Consider the following 17,736-nt stretch of genomic DNA (forward strand, 5'->3'; position numbering starts at 1 on the left):
CCAAATTCTTTAAGTTCTGAACTCTGTGCACAGGAATAATTTCAAGAACCTTTTTTATCTCTAATTTTGAGAGCTTAATGCTGTGTTGTTACAGGCACACTGTTAAGATGATGCAGCTGTTAATAGTGATAAAGGAAAACCAGGAACAGTCAATAAATATTTGTGGGGTTTTGGGTTTGTGGTTTTTGTTGTGTTTTTTTTTTTTTTTTTTAATCATGAGTGATTTGCTTACAAAAAACTGATGATGAACTTTCCATGCTATTAATGACTGAAAATATGTTGAATGGTGTCTATTAATGATATTTGGCAAACTTTTAGGAATCTTAAATAAATGTCATGCTAGAGCCTTAAACAGTTTTCTGAGGTGGTCCATGCCTGTTGATATTAATCATAAATATTGGGTTGTCATGGAAATTACAAAAATTTCACAAAGGGCAATCATTATGCCAATAAGCAAAAAGGGAAAATGGCATGACTCAGAAAACTTTATAGGCAGATTAACCTAACAGAGTATTGGGTCAACTAATGGAAAAATTATTGCAGGGTTTAGCTTCAAAAAAAGAAAGAAGTTAGGAATATCATTGATGTCAATAACTGAATAAAAAATAAATTTAAAAAATCCAAGGAAATGGCATTACTTTTTGATGCAAGTCTCATTGAAAAAGGCAGCCATATTTGTGAAGTGTGGTGAAACTTTGTAAGTCACTCAACTTAATAGTACGTGACATTCTGATTAAATATTAGCTATGTGCTGTATCAGTGAAGCACACGTTAAATGGATTAAGAACTGATTAATTTACACATTTCGGGAAGTAGTCCCTGGGGAATCATGATCAACTGGGTGAATTTTTAGAGTTGTTCTCGAGGGACTAGTATTAACCTTGACACTAATCACTCTTTTTATCCATGATATGGAAGTAAATAGAACAGTTCTAATAACATTTTAAAATAAAGCAAAGATTGATGGACTGGCAAATAGGTCTGGGTAAAGGCACTTGTGGAGAATGATCTGGATTGCTTAATGGCTGAAAGTGCATTTTAATTTATCCAAATATATGTATATATGGGAAACACAGGCCATGCTGTTCCCAGAACTAGGAACTGTATTCTGAGATTTTACTGCAAATGTAGCTCCTAGGGCTGTTCAGGTGTCAAAAAGTTTGAGCTGACCCTTGTGAGTGATAATGAAGAAGGAAGGTGACAAGCGTTCCTGTCTGCCAATGACACTGATGCTAAGGAAACTAGAGTAATGATACTAAAATAATGAAGATTATGCAAGGAAGAAACAAGAAAAAAAACAAAAAGAATGAGAGGTTAGGAAAATTGTCTTGCCAATGAAGGACCTACAGACCTCAGCATGTTTAAATTATCCAAAGGAAATTGAAAGGCAATTGATTTCCTACTTACCTAATTAAGGGACAACACTGGGCACCAAACAGTTCTTTAATGCAGCAGAAAAAGGCAATACAAGATGAAACGTCTGGAAGTTGGAAGTCCCCCAAAATAAAATGAGAGTTACAGTACATTTTGCAAAGACTGGTGGGAAACTATCAAGAGAATTGGTAAATTCATCATTTTTTCATGCCTTCAAATAAGAAGTGGATCCCTTCCAGAGAGATATCAAAGAGAAATTTCCTAGGCGAAGTCCAGCATAGTTTGGATAAAATATTTATATAAACATTTCTATAAACAGTGCCATCTTGATTCCTCATCCATGTCAAGGGGTGGAGAAGCAAAGAGATACAGTGGCAGGTGCTATTTGAAAGCCTTCATTGGACTGGGGACAAAAGAGGAAGAAACACAGCACATACGTGATAAATCAAAGCCTTTTTCCCTCCATTATGTGATGTGTATTTGGAGCTTTGCTGACAGTGTGCTATATGTGCATGTTCAGCGTGGTATATATACACTGAAATGTATACTCCAAATTCTATTTTCACGTACCACCAAAGCTTCTAATAACATTTGGCTCATTTGTTTTCTTGAGATGCTGTTTGTTTCTTTTTTAAAAAATTATTTTATATATATATATTTTTTTTTTTAAATAAGGTCAACGACTTCTCTGGCAGCGTACCTGGAGTAAGTACTGCCTTTATACGCTGTCCACATTTTGGATGGCAGTGGATGATTCTTATTTTGTTTTGTTAGGGGTTTTTTATTATATGTAGGGTAGGTGACTATCAGAACAGAATGAGGAAAATCAAATCAAGGGCAATTTCCAGTCTGTCTAGACGCTTCAGAAGTTTCAAACAGGATAATTCCATTTCTCCTTTTCTTTAGCTGCTGTATTAACGTTATATGGTTTGCTGTCAGTGTAATGCCACAAGAGTAAAACCAGGAGATTCAGTGTGCTTGGATCAGAAATATGCACTTCCCTCTGCTACATGTTGTCTTGAGCACACGGACCAATTTGTAGAGTGAGCACAAAAGGGACTGTCATATTATTTTAAATATTTCTTTGCCTATGAAAGGCAAATAATGAAATAATATTGAAGCAATATGGACAGCATCATTTTGCAATTGTGGTTCTTATTTTGCCAAGATGCAAATAGATGACATTTTCCTTTTTTTTTTTAATTTTTATTTTAAACCTGTGTGACAAACAATCAAATTAAGAACCTGGAAGCCCAATACAAATTTGAAGAACTAATTTTGATATTTAAAAAAACCCCAAACAAACACTAACCTTTGAATTATAGTACTTTTACTCTGTCAGCAGGTTTTGGTAATAGTGCTAGGATATTCATTTTGTGTGAGATGAAGGCAAATTGCAAGTGGAGAATCCCAGAGCTGTGTAACAGTATTAGCAATCACTGCTGTCCTACCTGCTTTTCTGCAAGGTTGTGATTAAATATAAAACTGAGAAATCTCAAAGGAAGAGTGAAGAAAAGTTAAGCTTTTAAATATTTTCATTCTTTTCCTAGCTGAATACTCTGATGTCAAATAGAATAAGAAGGAGTCGTCCTGCTAATTGACCTTTGCAAAATTACCCATTTGCTTAAAAAGCTACTTGAAGTAGATCAGTTATTATTTTGATTACTCTATTTCTTTCATGCTAGTGTTTATAATGGCACCTGGGAAAGTCTGTTTGAAAACTTTGCTTCATTCTTTCTTCTGCTGTGTATGCACTTTGGTGCTCTGAACAATGTTAATAAGCAATACTGGGGTTTTTTAAGAGATTACAGGTTGTGATGATATGAGACACTAATATGAGCCAACACGGCTGGAAAAAAAAAGCATTCACAAGCTTACTCAGGTTATTAGAGCAAAGGGAAGGGGAGCAGGTGGCAAGTTAGATGGCCATCTAGATATTACCAAGCTGACAGGTATCCAAGTGGCTCTGTATTACAGTCTTTAATTTTGATCTCTGAATAGTTTTTAATAAGATTTAGCTATGGGGTTGTCAGCCGTGACCTGTGTTAGAAGATGTTCCTTCCAATCACATTAAAAATGTACTTTGTGAAAATTCCTGTACTGACAAAACCAAAGGACTTTAAAAGCCAGTGTTTTACCTCTGTGTTGTCTGGAATCAGCAGCGTAAAAGTTAGAAAGGAGGTAGTCTTAGTGGCTTTTTTTCCCTTCAGATTAAAGAAGCTAAACCAAGCTTGGAAGTCAGAGCAAAATAGTTTTTATTCAGATTCTTTGATTTTTGTCACTGGATGTTCATAGCGACTTTTTTGGCTTGTGTTCTTTATAAATCCAATTTCATTCTGGAGCCAGGACTTTTTCGGCACTGCTCCTGTGAAACTTGGACACAACCATTTGACAATATGTCCAGACAAAAACAGATCAAGTAGTCACACATGACTGATTTGGTGGAGCATGCTCAAAGATAAGACTGATGTCTCCACACAGCAAACAATTCTTTAGGGTAGGGACAGCACGCTCAAATCCAGTCACCCCAGAGTAAACACTAAGTTAGACACAGCTTAAAAGTGCCTTCGAGCACAGGCTTCCACTGCTGACTAGATGAGAGCCCCAAGCCAGGCTGCAGATCCAGCCATGCCATAGCTTTTATATCTCTTTTCAGCCTGCTAGCAAGCGTCCGTAATAGTTAGAGCAGTATTGGGGTGCACTCAGCGAGGGGAAGGGGAAGAAAAAAAGAGAAAAACACTTGTTAGAATAATTTTATTAATATGTTTCATGAGTATTTGCAACTCATTTTATTAATTTTCCATGAGTGTTTGTAAGTGTGATAGTTTGTTCGCCAGAGTGTTGGCAGAAAGGAGGAGTCCTGGAAGACTCCGTTGGAAATAGTCTTTGCTGCAGTGATGTCTTTGATTTTCCTCTCACTCCTTTTAGAAGTTTTGGTCATCTAATCAAAGAGCAGAAACTATAGCATGGAACTTTTCTAATGACTCGCACACAGTGTATGAAAGACAGCTATAGAACTATGAATGGTCTGTAAAAATACCATGGGATTTATGTACACATACAAAGTTGTTCAAATAATGTCAATTAAAATTTTAATAAAATATATTCTTTTGGAATAGTTAGCAAAAATATTAATTTTTAAGTAACACTATTATGTGCTGATATGATGTTGGTCAAAGTATATTTGGAAGAAAATGGTATTTTAATTTTAACATTGCTGCTTTCTCTTAAAATATCTGCAATAAGGTTGGGTTTTGGACTCAGAAACACCCCCCCAAAACAGAGAAGCTTTTCTTCTCTACTAATTTTTATAAAAAGAATCCCTTGTTACCAAGTAGGAGGTTCTCAGTTATTATTTCAGAGGGCAATGACACAAATTAAAAAGGATCTTTGTTAAAATTACTTTTTTCTATCCACCTTTACTGGTGCCATTGTTTATCATGGAATATTTTCTGCAGTATGGTATATATGGAACGTGCATTGAAGGTAAACCATTTTAGTGAGGTCTGGATTTGGTTCACACTGGTTTCAGAATGATCTGCCTTTGATTTTTATACACTATGGTCACTGAGTGATGTGCGGTGCCCAAGGTAGTTTCAAGCTAAGTTGGGTACCAGAAGCACGCTAGCCTGGGAAGCAGGATAAACCAGGCTGTGCCCCGGTTCATGTGGCCGTGGCTATGCTGCTCTGATGCTTCAGCCAGTTTGTTTCAAGTTTTAGCCCGGGTATCCCTCCACTGCCATTAACAACATAGAACATATTCTTACACAAGAATCCTTGCAATTTTTTTGTATCATTCCATTTTTAATTTTTTTTCCCCCCAGTATATTCTCCCCCTCCCTTCGTGTTTCTGGCACATATATGTCCACAGGTGTTATTAAGTGCAGGGTAGCATGTGGTGTCCATGCTTCAGTGCTATCACAGAGGAAGGACTTCCTACAGGAAAAAAATGATCACTTTCAGTATTTTGCAGGCTGCCCATCTAAGCCCATCATTGCCTGGCATCTACACACTAAGGGCAAGGATCCAGCGAACTTGTGAGTGGGCACCATGCCATCTGAACAGATGGGCATGGAAGTAGGCAGCCAGTAGACCATGTATGTGCATCAACTGTGGGTGTTGAGGGCAAGATTCCCAGTGGAGAATGTCCAAACAGCTGTCTGGCCTGAGCCAACATGCCTACGACCAAGCAAAAGTGCCATCCCTAAATCCTGCTGAGTTGGATTAACCTTCAAAAATAAAAATTGCTTCTGCAGTAGCATAAGGTGAGTTTTTGGCTTGTTTAAATCTGAAAGAAAGAATTAGGTAAGCAGGATAAAGAGATATGCTAGCGTAGAGTCCACTAGAGAGGAATGAGCATTTGTCTGGAATAGTAATAATATTTTATACAAGGGTATCTATATGGTGTACAGTAACTGATGACTTGCAGGAGTGTGACATCAATGTTAATTACTCTCTTTCTGTTAAGACAGTCCTTTCAGGAGAGACTGAGCTTTTGAATGAATTTTGATTTTAGTGTATGTACTGGATGTGATTTTCTAAGGGCAATTCTTTTGGATTTTTTTGCACATTTACTAAGTTTTAATGATTTTTTTGCTTGCCTCTTACCCTGTGAATACTGTTCTGGGGTATAATTTCAAGTCAGAGTTGCTGGCACAATTTGCTGCCATAACTAAGTTCTCACATTTATTGTCTTTATTTTTCTAAGATCCAAAGAGGACGTGAAAAGATAATCTATCATTACCCTCTGTCTGTATTAACTTTGATTTTTACCTTTGATAGACATAACATCAAAGAACACATTTTTGCAGATGTAGATGTCAGTGGCAGTGAATTAGTGATATCTATGACAGTTTTATTCCTACTATTTTTACTCCTTATTTCCTCTATCATTGGTGCACTACTCATCTATAATTTTACCAAAGCACCTGCAGTAGTTAAGATTAATATATTCTAATATCATGGTGAACCAAAAGTAACAACTGCATGATGAATAGAAAACTTATCAATATATTTTATTTTATAATACACATTTTTATGTATGGCTAGATGAATACTGTCACACTGTGCACATGGCTGTATTTTGTTACGTATTACAGGCTGTAACAGAAAAGGCTAGTACAAATACATAAAAAGTCTCACTTTAAATGTTCTTTTCTTGAATCAGAGTATTGTATTTAATACAATTAAAGCATATTGAAGCTTTGAGACCAGGTTCCAGTTTGATTTCCAGTTGGAAATCCCGAGGATTAGAGGCAACACAGCTGTTGGTCTCTTTGTGATAGTTGGATCCCCAGGTACGCAAATCTGAGCGACCCGCAGTCAAATTTAGAGCAGCCTTAGGATTTCTTCAACTCCTATGGGTGGTAAGGACCTTTTGTAGCTGTCTCCTCTTCTACATATGGTTTTGGCAGATGTCCTACTCCTGAAAAGGCTAAAAATGAAGCCAACTACATCAGCTGGGACTCCCTCAAAGCAAGGATCAATTGGACAAATTTCAAAGTCCATTTGAGTAGCTAGAGAGGAACAAAAGGGCTCCCACTCTAGGGAAAATCTGCTCCTGGGAAACAGTGAGGCATTAATGGAGAAAAGTACCTAGTGCCTGATGTAGGCTTATTCTCGGAGTTAAAATATTACCCCAAACTGGATACCCCAAATTTGGATCACCCCTGAACAATTTTGGGAAAGAAGGTGACATAGTTTCAAATAGACCATACTTTGTAATCAGACTCATGATTATTTATTCTCTGATTGCAGAGAATCAGTTCATCTTAATAGTCACTGAAATTTAAACTAGGATCTGAATAATTATTTTGCTCTTATTTCATGAATGAAGCAGCTGAATAAATCGAGATATTCCCGCAGTAAAAGCGCTGCAGTGCTTGTCTAAAGCAAGTTCTAAAGGCAGGAAGCATGCCCACATGATTAAATTGCCTTGATATCAAATACCTACCTTCACAGGCTCGAATACGAAGGAGGACCCTCACGCTGTGGGAAAGGTCTATAGGATTCTGATTTATAAGGGAGCAAGAGGTCAAGGGAAGCAAAACCATTATCATTATTTTCACAGGCTCTGGAGATCTAAACTGAGTATAGAGGGCAGTGTGCTCAAAGGGAGACATGCAGGGGGAATGCAACACAAACTGGCTTTCTTTCCCCCCCCCCCCCCCCCACTGATTTCAGTGTGCAGATTCTGCTGAGAGTATGTCATATGTAACAAACTCAAGCCTGTAAGGACTGTGAAGTGGTTTTCTTATTAAATGATGCATAGAGAGATTATCTGGTCTGTAGTCAGTGCACAAATACTCCATCCATGCAAGTTCCTATTCCCAAGCAAAACGTTTGGTCACTTGTATAATAACAAGTTTTTTGGGGCCTAGGGATGGGGATGGAGGGTGAGGAAAAAATGAAAGCTGGTGGGGGCAGGACTAAAACTGTACTTCATGCCTCTTTCTCCCTGCAAGCCTTACAAAAAACAAAACCAGAGTGAGCTAATCTCTTTGGGACAATCAAGGAGGAAAAAAAATCCAAACATGTGGTTCTAATGTAACCCTCTGGAGGGTGATGATAGGAGGGCTCCAGAGCAAGCCAGGAGCACCAGTGGCCACAGCTGCAGGCAAGGAGCCCACTGAGCCACAGGAGCTTTCCCTGGGGCAGAATGGGGTCTTCTGCTGAGCTATTGCACAGCTCTAATGCACCGAGAGCATCCACAGCAGCAGGTTGGGTGGGCGAAGGGAATTGCTCCCGCTGTCTCTTGATAGCTTCCCTTTCTTGAGGATGAACCAAAACCCCTTATCTGCTGAGATGACAAAGAAACATCTCCAAGCAGGCAGCCTTGTGTGATTTTTCTCAGTGTCTTTCAGCAGAAGAGAAACCTACTACAGCAGAGCTGTTTCCAAATAACTTCTCTAGATACCAATGGACTTGCCATACTGCCAAAGACTGGATCTTTAAAACAAAACAAACCACTTTGAGCATGGCAGTGAGTGAAATGTTACAGGATTTTTCCTTTCACTTGCCATTGCCTAGGTGTCTTTCAAGGGATGGGGCCATTAAGAAATGCTACAATACATTTTTGTTAAGTTTCTCTATCTAAGCAATTATGAGCTGTCACTGCAGTACGGGAGTGACTGGGAACAAAATGACCACAGATATCACTAAATCAGGTATCACCCCTCCTTCTCTGTTGAGGGAATGGTTTTCACAAAAGTTTATGTGACCAGTTTGTACTTTTATTGCAAACTTTCAAGCTGCCACCAGTAAGTTCGATCCTATAAAGAATGGAGTGTTCTGGCCCTGATCCAGAAAAACACTTAAGCCCGTGGCAGAGTGCTTTGCTGGATGAGGTCCAGAGCAGAGCACCATGGAGAAGTAGGGGTTCAACAGTAGGGGATTTCTCTCTTTTTTTTGGGTGTTTATACAGGAATCTCCACATACATGATTGCAGTGTGGGTAGGATGAAGAAAAACAACAGTTAGATCCCTAAAAAGAAGGGTCAGAGCATGAACAGTGGCAATTTTTTTAGTAAAAATCTAACAAAACTTCCATATCAACCTTCTCCTTGATGGAGCAGTACAGCAATTGATGGAGAAAACAGTAGGTAGATGTCATTCTGGAGTTTCTCATCCAAAGCAGAGCTCTGCTGCTCCAGGTGCTGCTTGTTTGAACAAATTATGGTTTTCCCAGGCTACTTGTAGGTGGTGTTTGTGAGTAAATAACCTGTCATGAATAACTTATTTGATAATCTTGGAAACTACTTAGAAATGTCTTACAATTATCTTAATTATTTAGGGATACAAGTGAATTCAGAATGATGTTTCAGGAAATAATTGTCTGTACTTTACACTAGAGCAGCCTGCCTAGGCGTTTTGAGAAATGTTATTTGATTTTTGCTAGGTTTGGTTGAAATCAAAAAGAAGTATGCTGCTTCTCTTTGACTAGATGAATTAGGTCAGAAATATGCTTGTAATGGGAAATAAAATCCAAATCAGTCCTCCAAGTCTCTCTTTAAATCAATGGCACACTATTTGAAGAGAGTAGAAATGAGTTAGTTGTGATGAATTCCCACAAAAAGAAGGAGAATTTAAAGAACAAATGGGAACACAGAAAGAAATGAAATTAAGCATCAGGTTATTGTATTTTACTTCATCAATGTTAAAACAGCAGTTGTCAGATGGTTGTCCCTTCACGCCAGGATACCAGGCATATGTAATGGAGGCTTTGCCTTTGTAGAAAGGATGATGACGGATTAGTGCTTAGATGCTGAAATAACTCTGGTAGGAGATGGATACCCTTTAGCTAAGGGAAAGGGGGGGCCTGCTGAGGCTGAATTTAACAAAACCAGACTTGCCCACAGACTTGCAAGCGCTCTCAGAGTGGATTTTTTAGTGCTGCAGGTGACATTGTTGCTGACTGAAGAATGTTCATCAAATCAGAAAACTGCTGATAAGCTGCCTTTCCCAAAAAGGGATCTCACGAACTTCTCCTGTAAATCTCTGCCTTTCATCATACCCTGGGAGGTGAGGTAGAGGACTTGTGACAGATATTATTTAGGTTTTTCTTCTCTTTATTAGGGTAATTGAATGGAGCTACAGAGAAAAAAAAAATCTCAAAGCATCTCCTTTATGGTCTGTCTATTAAAAACTGAATGAAAGAATTAAAATAATTGAGCCTACACTTCCCTTTGAATACTTTGGTACACTACTGAAAATTGTGAATATATTGGAACATAGGTATATTGAGTACTGTCACCCAGGATCTTCTAAGAACATTTTAACATTGAACTAAATATTTCATAAAGAAAGTGATATAACTAACTCATTCAGCAGTATTTGCAAAATGTATTTAAGACCAAATTTGTGTAAGGCCTGCTGGAACTTTATAAAATTGGTTTTAAAGACTATATTGTCTCTGTTGCTGAGTTTTTGCAAGATGTTTTGATTCATTTTTTAAAAAGTTCTATTTCTAAACCAAAAGGCTGGTAGAAATGAGTAAGAACTTTGTTGAAGTTTCCGTTACTTCCATTTGTAAGCCAAATATTTGGGGTGTTTTTCCAGAAGAGCTAGATCTTGGCTTACATAGTTGTGGATTTTGGTTGTATTTCTGTAACTAGATTCAGACTTCGGAGCTTCTTGTGTGAGGTTGCTCATTGCTGGGTTACAAAGTAATGCAATTTCTTTTATTTTTGCCCTATGAGAGAAACATCTTTTTAGCAAAAGTATCACATTAAATAATCAGGTAAGAGGTCTATTTTTTTCTCCTTGTACACATGCAGTTTTCCTTAACATTTCTGCTTTGCATACACTGAAGAGGTTTGTAAAGCACATAATATCATCCATAACAGGAATTTAATTTTTTTTTCTCCTTTCATATTTCCTGGAAATCTTACTATTGTCTTTTTACTACACTACCACTAATAACTTGTTAGTACTACAAAAATAGTACTTTTTACTATCTCCTATCTTCATTTGGTTGTGGATGGATTTAATACTTCTGATATATTCTTTTTAGCATGTATCAAATGTAAGCATTTCTATTGCTAATGCTCTGATCATTGAACCAAAGACCAGACCGAAAGCTCTGATCGCTGCTGTACACTTCACAAAGTTGCATATAGGGCCCCCAACAGACACATATGATTCCTGGAGAGAGCAGCTGAATGTTAAAATAGATACTGTGGAGTGGTGGTGTGCCTTGTTATTTAATTTGGATGAGTGAAGACTATATTTTAGAAAGCATTGCTGAGCAATATGCTCTGTTGTATGTTAAGGAATAATTAGAATGGGGGATCTGGGTAAGAAAGACTTTCTATGATCTAGACCTGAATAGTTTAGTTATATGTCATGAGCACTATAGAACCTTCAGAGTTGTTGAACAGTAAAGATAAAGAAAAAGATAAATTGAATTCATTTATTTTGAATTTATATACATGCCTCTGCTTGCATTAATATTAAGTTCCTTCCAAAATCTAAATAGAAAGACTGTAATCTTAAAAGTTCTCTCAACAGCATCAGCAAATCATTCTTGTTTACCCTACATGCTAATAAAACAGGAACATGACACTCCTGAAAACAAGATTGCAAAATACAGAAAATGTGGTCTGACATTTTTTTTCTCCCCAAAGGAGGGACTGCCACTAACTAAAGTATTTCTTATGAAAGCTCGATTGCTTAAGATGCAGAATATTAAGAGAGAAAAACACTTTAGGACACAGCCATGTCACCAGCTGTTACTCACCCTTAATGAAATTGTTAAGTGATATTCTTCATAAATAGGTCAGAGAAACTTTTGAATTGTGAAGAATGTTTTATCTCTTTCTTTGAAATGTTTGTATTAAATTTAGAACTGGTAATTCATTAAGCTCATTAGCTCTGACTAGGAGAGTAGAGCAATATCTAGGATATAGATTTCAAGGCTTAAAAATGTTAGTGCTTACAAATAAACATGAAAGCAATGTGTGGAGAAAAAATATGGGATCATAATATGTTTAACTGTTTTTTGAGCGTGGCCCTCTGGATTAATTAAGAACATTTTCTATATTCAGACACTTGAATATAAACAGAATACATTATGACTTTTGGTTAACTCTGTTTTAATAGGGAAAAAGAGAATGCATTATGATGAATACAGTGGAAACTAGTTGAGACTATATTTTGTTGCTTGCTTCTTAGCTTCAGTTAAAAGAGGAGATAATAATTGAATTTTACAGGATCTCAACTCCAAATTATATTATTATTGACTGACATTGAATTTAAACAGTAAAAGTTTTTAATATATATACACATACACATGCACACACACTTGTGTGACCTGTTCTTTGTTACAGATTTGTAAATTGAGCTCTGCCAAACGCTTGATTTGTGATGAAACTTTTATTTAGTCTTAATAATTTCTGGTATAATACAATAATTTTCCAGAGTTTAATCACAGATTGTTATACTGGCTTCGTCCTAGAAAAGAGGGAACTTGAGGAAATGAAGGACTCGGTACTTGGGAACAATTGTAGAATCAGAGTCCAGTATTGCTGTAGCCTTCCAGTCATGGAAACTTTAGAAACACCCTTTAAAGCAGGTTAAAAGTATGTGATATGTTATATGCTTGTTACCAATTATTTTCTAGTTTCTTCATTTACTTGCTTTGCGACCTTGAGGTTATAATTAACATCTTTCCTATTTGTGTAAAATGGGTTTAAGAGCACTTAACCAGTTAAGCAAATTTTGAGATTCCTGATGAAAAAGTCATAATTTAAAATTATTATTATCAGTTGGTTAATTTTTAGGTAATTTTGCTAATGTGACATCACAAAGAAACACATTTATACCAGAGATGTTTAGAGTATAGTAGCTCTACATTTCAAATACACAGGGCTGAGAGGAACACCAGTTTTCACAAAAATGCAGTGCTGAAGGAAATCAGGTTTCCAAAATTCCATCCAAAATATGCTGTCAATGCCCAGTAATTAAATTTGTTGGTCCATCTTTACCTGTGTGTATTTGAATCCTCTCTGAATTTAAATCCTTGATTTTTTTTTTTTTTTTTTTTTTAGGTAAATCGTCATAGAAGAAATCATTCTCAACATAACTTAACGCTTGCAGACATCATTAGTACACAGGACCACACAGTAAGCAATTGCTCTATAGAACTGATAAATCACTCTTCCTATTTTAAATGTTTATAATGTAAATGTTACACATGCTTTACTAAAGAATAAGTACATGAGACTTTGGATACCTCAAGACGTTAAGGCATTTGAGGGGTTTTGATTAATCAATAAAAAGAATAATTTTTTGAAGGTACAAAGCAATTTATAGAGCTTGACTTTGTTGTTGATTCAATTGTACTAGACTGATGTTTCATTGGTATTAATACTTGATATAAAGGAATGTGACCATGTCATTGTCCTGTCTTTGCCCATATTAAGATATTTTTAATATCAATTTTTATAAATAAAAGTTATCATGAAATTTAACAATTTTCCTTGACATTAAAAGAACCTAGGGGGAATAAGAAGCATAGAGGTTTTCCTATCAAAAGAAAATGAATATGCAAATACAAATTCATCAAAGAAATTTTGGTATCAGTGGTATTTTTCCTACACAAACTTTTCAGGATTAGGTAGGTTCAGAAGCTTTGAATTCTTCTAATTAAGAAAACTATAGAACCTATATGTGATATAGTAAAAATTACTTTTCCTTATAGTTTGAAATACTTTTAGCTCATGAAAGTCTTTTTTTTATTATTTAGAAACTCAAATATTACACATACGTACTTTCATCTTTAATATTCTTCTAAAAATAAATAAAAAACTCCAAACAAAATCCCACACAATAATTCTACTTTCTTATTTCTATGCTGATTCTTCAGGGCATTTTGGGTCATTTTCTCAACCTCTCATATGTTGAAAAGGTGCAGGAAGGGCAGCAGCTTAATAAAAAATGATATTTAGTGAGACAGAAACAACAGAGTATATCATTAAGATATATTCGGTATTCTTTTTACTATAATATCATCCATTTGCAGAAGTATTGTAAGATGATCTTGAGCTATCTTGGAAATATTTTCTTGAAAACAAGGAGAACAGAAAAGGGGATATTAACAAATGTTAAACGAAAGGCATATAGCACCCCAAATAGAGGTTATAAAAATATTGGGGTCATCCTAGAAATCTTTTTATTTGTCTTTGTGGTAAAGTTGTTTTGTAATTCCATAAATGCCCGTTGTACTACTTACAGAGAAAAATGTGCACATTGTCAATTAATGAAGACCATGCTAATTTTTTTTTAAAGGGAGCATCTGTACTAATTCAATTAAAGCAATATATATGAAAGTTACTTTGCTTAGCACTGAGAGGTCTCATATGAACTGAAGATCTTGTATTTTTGAGCTGTTTAATTTAAATCAAATGGCAGATTTGAGCTATGTAATTTAAATCGGGATATTTATATGCCCAGCATTTGTTAGTGGATTTGCTATTCTAGCTCAAGACGATTATAAGGAAAATATGACTGAGAAGCAACATTTTCATCTGGAAGCACATTCAATTTTTAACTTCCCAAAATGTAAGGACAGAGGTGATTTAGATCTGATGTTTAAAATCACATTTGCCTTTAGTTTTGGATTGGTTAAAATAACAGTTTGGGAAGGGTGGTTGGTAAACTTTGAAAGCATGAGATTTTTGGGTCTGATTCAGAGAAGTAATAAACAGCTTGAATGGTTAGCCAATGCTCCTCCCAATTTCTGTTTCCAGATGGGTAGAAATATTAAAAGAATAACCTTTCTCATATGTTACTGGGCATCTCTGGCCCTGGCCAAGCACCAGAAGTTTTATGCTACAAAAATGAAGAGTTAGAATGGGAAGAAAAATATTGAAAGATGTAAAATAAGTTTGATTTAAAAAAAAAAAAAAAAAAGTAGGTGGAGATTGGGATTTAAGTCTTATTTTAGCTGTAATAATTCATCCATCTATCACTAGATAAATAGTGACACAACTCTGCACAATAATCCCTACACACTTTCTCTCTGGGTTTTCTATGGCAATGATATACATGACAGGAATTTGCATGAATTAAGTACAAATTATAGAAAATGGACACACTAATCCTCATGTACCCATTTGAGATTGTCACTTAAATCATTGTCCACAGACCTACAGACCTTTTCATATGTACAAACAGATATTTACAGAGTATATATTTCATTATATGCTGTATATGAGCAACAGACAAAATCTAAGGAAATAAACATATTACACTGTTAATATCGTGATATTTTGTATAATCACAATAACAGATATGTTTGATTTAAAAATCCTTATGTTGCATGTTAAAGCATGTTTTATTGCTATTTAATGGTTTTGCAGATGGCAAAAGTCTATTGAAATTGTTACAAAATCTCCTTGTGACACAATTGACTGTAAAGACCACGTGGTGTTTCTAATATCCAAGTCAGGCACTGACTCAGTAGTGTTTGAAAGGAAAACAAACCCATTCTGAATCACAATTTTTCTTCTTTTCCCATTACTGACACGGTTGGGACATCCTTAGCTAATGAGACATGATGAGATGGCAGGTCAATGGGTTTGGCTGAAGACCAGTCATCTTGTTGTGTTTGGTTTTTAATTTTTAAATATAAATTTACACAGCCAAAAATAACCCCTATCCCTAATTGTATATCACAGCTGTACAAGGGATGTTTCAGCAGATCATAGAGAACCAAGTGTCTGCAAGGGCCTCTGGCTTAAAAAAAGTGTTCAGAGATGTGGAGCAGCACAAATTAAGAGAGAGAAATGTAAACAAAAGAGCAAGCCTAGGACTTGCTTCTAATGTGTCAAAACTGAAGCACAATGTTGGTACCCTACAACCAGGTGTCTCAGACTCATGCATACCAGCAAAGTCCTTAGCCTGTTCTGACACCACAGAAGAGGGACCAGGTTTCAGTAACAGTAATAGCAGTGTATGGAATCTACAAAGGTGATATCTGGTTGCTAATGTCATGTCCTGCTTGGTATAGGTAATAGCTAAGGACTTTGCCTTTTTGGGTGTGTTTTGGAAAACGCACAACACAGCTTTGTCTTCTCTCATTATACGTAGTTCCCATTTCAGCTTGTATGTTGAGAATTGAAAGAACTGTCCGATTTCATTTTCTGCACCATATTATGAGATCATTTAGTTCAGCTGGAAACTTGAAGAGAAGTTCTCCCTGCACATGGACGCGCACACTCCAATGAACTGTGACCTTTTAAGGGCTGTGAGGGCTGAGTGCCTCAATACTGAGGCTCATTCAAAAGGCAGCACAGCTTAAAAGCATGGTGCATTTTAGCATCTTGCATGAGCCTTGATTTCGTGCCAGCTCAAAGCAAAATGTGGCACCTATGAAGGCAATGTAACTTTTCCTGTTGTACAGATATTTAAAGTTTCTGTGACATTGGTTACCCCTAAACATGACTATCTTTAGAAGATAAGAATCAAGAACCTTTTACAGAAGTATGGTGTGTACCTCATAGCTATCAATGAAACATGTACTCCTGCGACTCAATATATGAAATGATACCTTGACATAATTTACTTGCAATATATTTTCAATTAATTAATTTTTCACTTATAGCTAGAAATTTTGCTTGCATTAAAATGAGTTTCTTCTAACTCAACAAATAGAATATTATTGGGGTTTTTTCAATATTAATAATGTGTACTAATTGACTTTAAACATTGTTTGCAAATTTTCAAAAGAACTGATGGTATTGGAAAAAACAGGTGACTAAACTGAGAATTAGTGATAAAATGTTCCCACACTAGAATAGCTAGATGCAGACTCTTATGAATGTACTAAGTGGATTCCTTCTTCTGAATTAATGCTATGGTTATGTTCTTTTCTCTTTCTTGTAGGTAGTGGAGAAAGAAGGATATCTTCTAAAGGCTAAAATAGCAGATGGTGGCAAGAAATTAAGGTATTATCTGTAAATGTTACAGAACTTATCAGCTGCAAAATTCAGAGTTGATACATGTTTAAGTATTTGTAGTTATTATCGCTGCTAATTGCCATTGTTTCAGTGTTAAGCCAATGTATGATTACAGCCCGAGAAACCAAGTGACAGCAGACAATGGGCTCATTGCATGCAATGAGCATGTGTCATGGTTAGCCTCTGTATTATATATATATAAAAAATACACGTTTTAAGGACCAGGTTAAGGCACTAGGCAAAACAATAGTACATTTTCCAGCAGGCAAACTTTTGGTGCTGATTATGTGCTTGAGGGGTCAAGGATGTGATGTAGGAACACACCATGTGGTGATGCCACAGGGATGCCAAGACAAGATTATCAAAAGCGGTCAGCACTTACTCACTCAGCACTGTTTGCGTTGAAAGTAATGTGAATATTAGTGCTGTCTTTTATGGAAGGATTTGCTATGGTTTGCTGTATTTAGATGCCTGTAAAGGAGTAGCAGTGATGCGACTGGCACTGTATGTTACCAACGAGAATGAGAGAATAATATGAAATACTATATTTTCTGCCTGGAGAAAGGAGCCAAGTAATAAGTTCTCATACCTATATAGTGCTAAACAATAAGGAACCTAGAAATGCTCGTTGAAAAAGGTCACCTAGTCCACCCTCTCACTTGAAGCAAGAACATTGTCAACACTTGATCAAGCCCGCTGCAGCTGGTGCCATCAGAAACTGGTGTAACTTGCATTTTGGGGAAAGGCATTGAAGTCAGTAATACTCTATCCCCCACTTTTGACAGTGGCAGAAGTTTCTGCAGAATGTGCATGTGAACGTGCCCAGACATGGAGCGTTTTACCTTCCCAGTGCATCGGGTGCCCTTAGCACAAAGCATCGCCATGGCTCGGCCTTGCGTGTGGGC

General features: G+C 36.4%; 1 protein-coding gene across 5 annotated transcripts in view; it reads left to right on the forward strand.

Annotated features, from left to right (window-relative positions):
- The window catches only part of ARHGAP15 (Rho GTPase activating protein 15), a 326,332-nt gene that overhangs the window by 32,621 nt on the left and 275,975 nt on the right, over positions 1 to 17,736 (forward strand). For all 5 annotated transcript variants that reach the window (XM_074873787.1, XM_074873784.1, XM_074873788.1 and 2 more), the window contains 2 exons: positions 12,920 to 12,994; positions 16,758 to 16,819. In XM_074873787.1, the coding sequence (XP_074729888.1) occupies positions 12,920 to 12,994; positions 16,758 to 16,819 (137 nt within the window). The remainder of the gene's footprint in view (positions 1 to 12,919; positions 12,995 to 16,757; positions 16,820 to 17,736) is intronic.

This window comes from Strix uralensis, chromosome 6 (assembly GCF_047716275.1).
Source record: "Strix uralensis isolate ZFMK-TIS-50842 chromosome 6, bStrUra1, whole genome shotgun sequence".
Taxonomy (NCBI): domain Eukaryota; kingdom Metazoa; phylum Chordata; class Aves; order Strigiformes; family Strigidae; genus Strix; species Strix uralensis.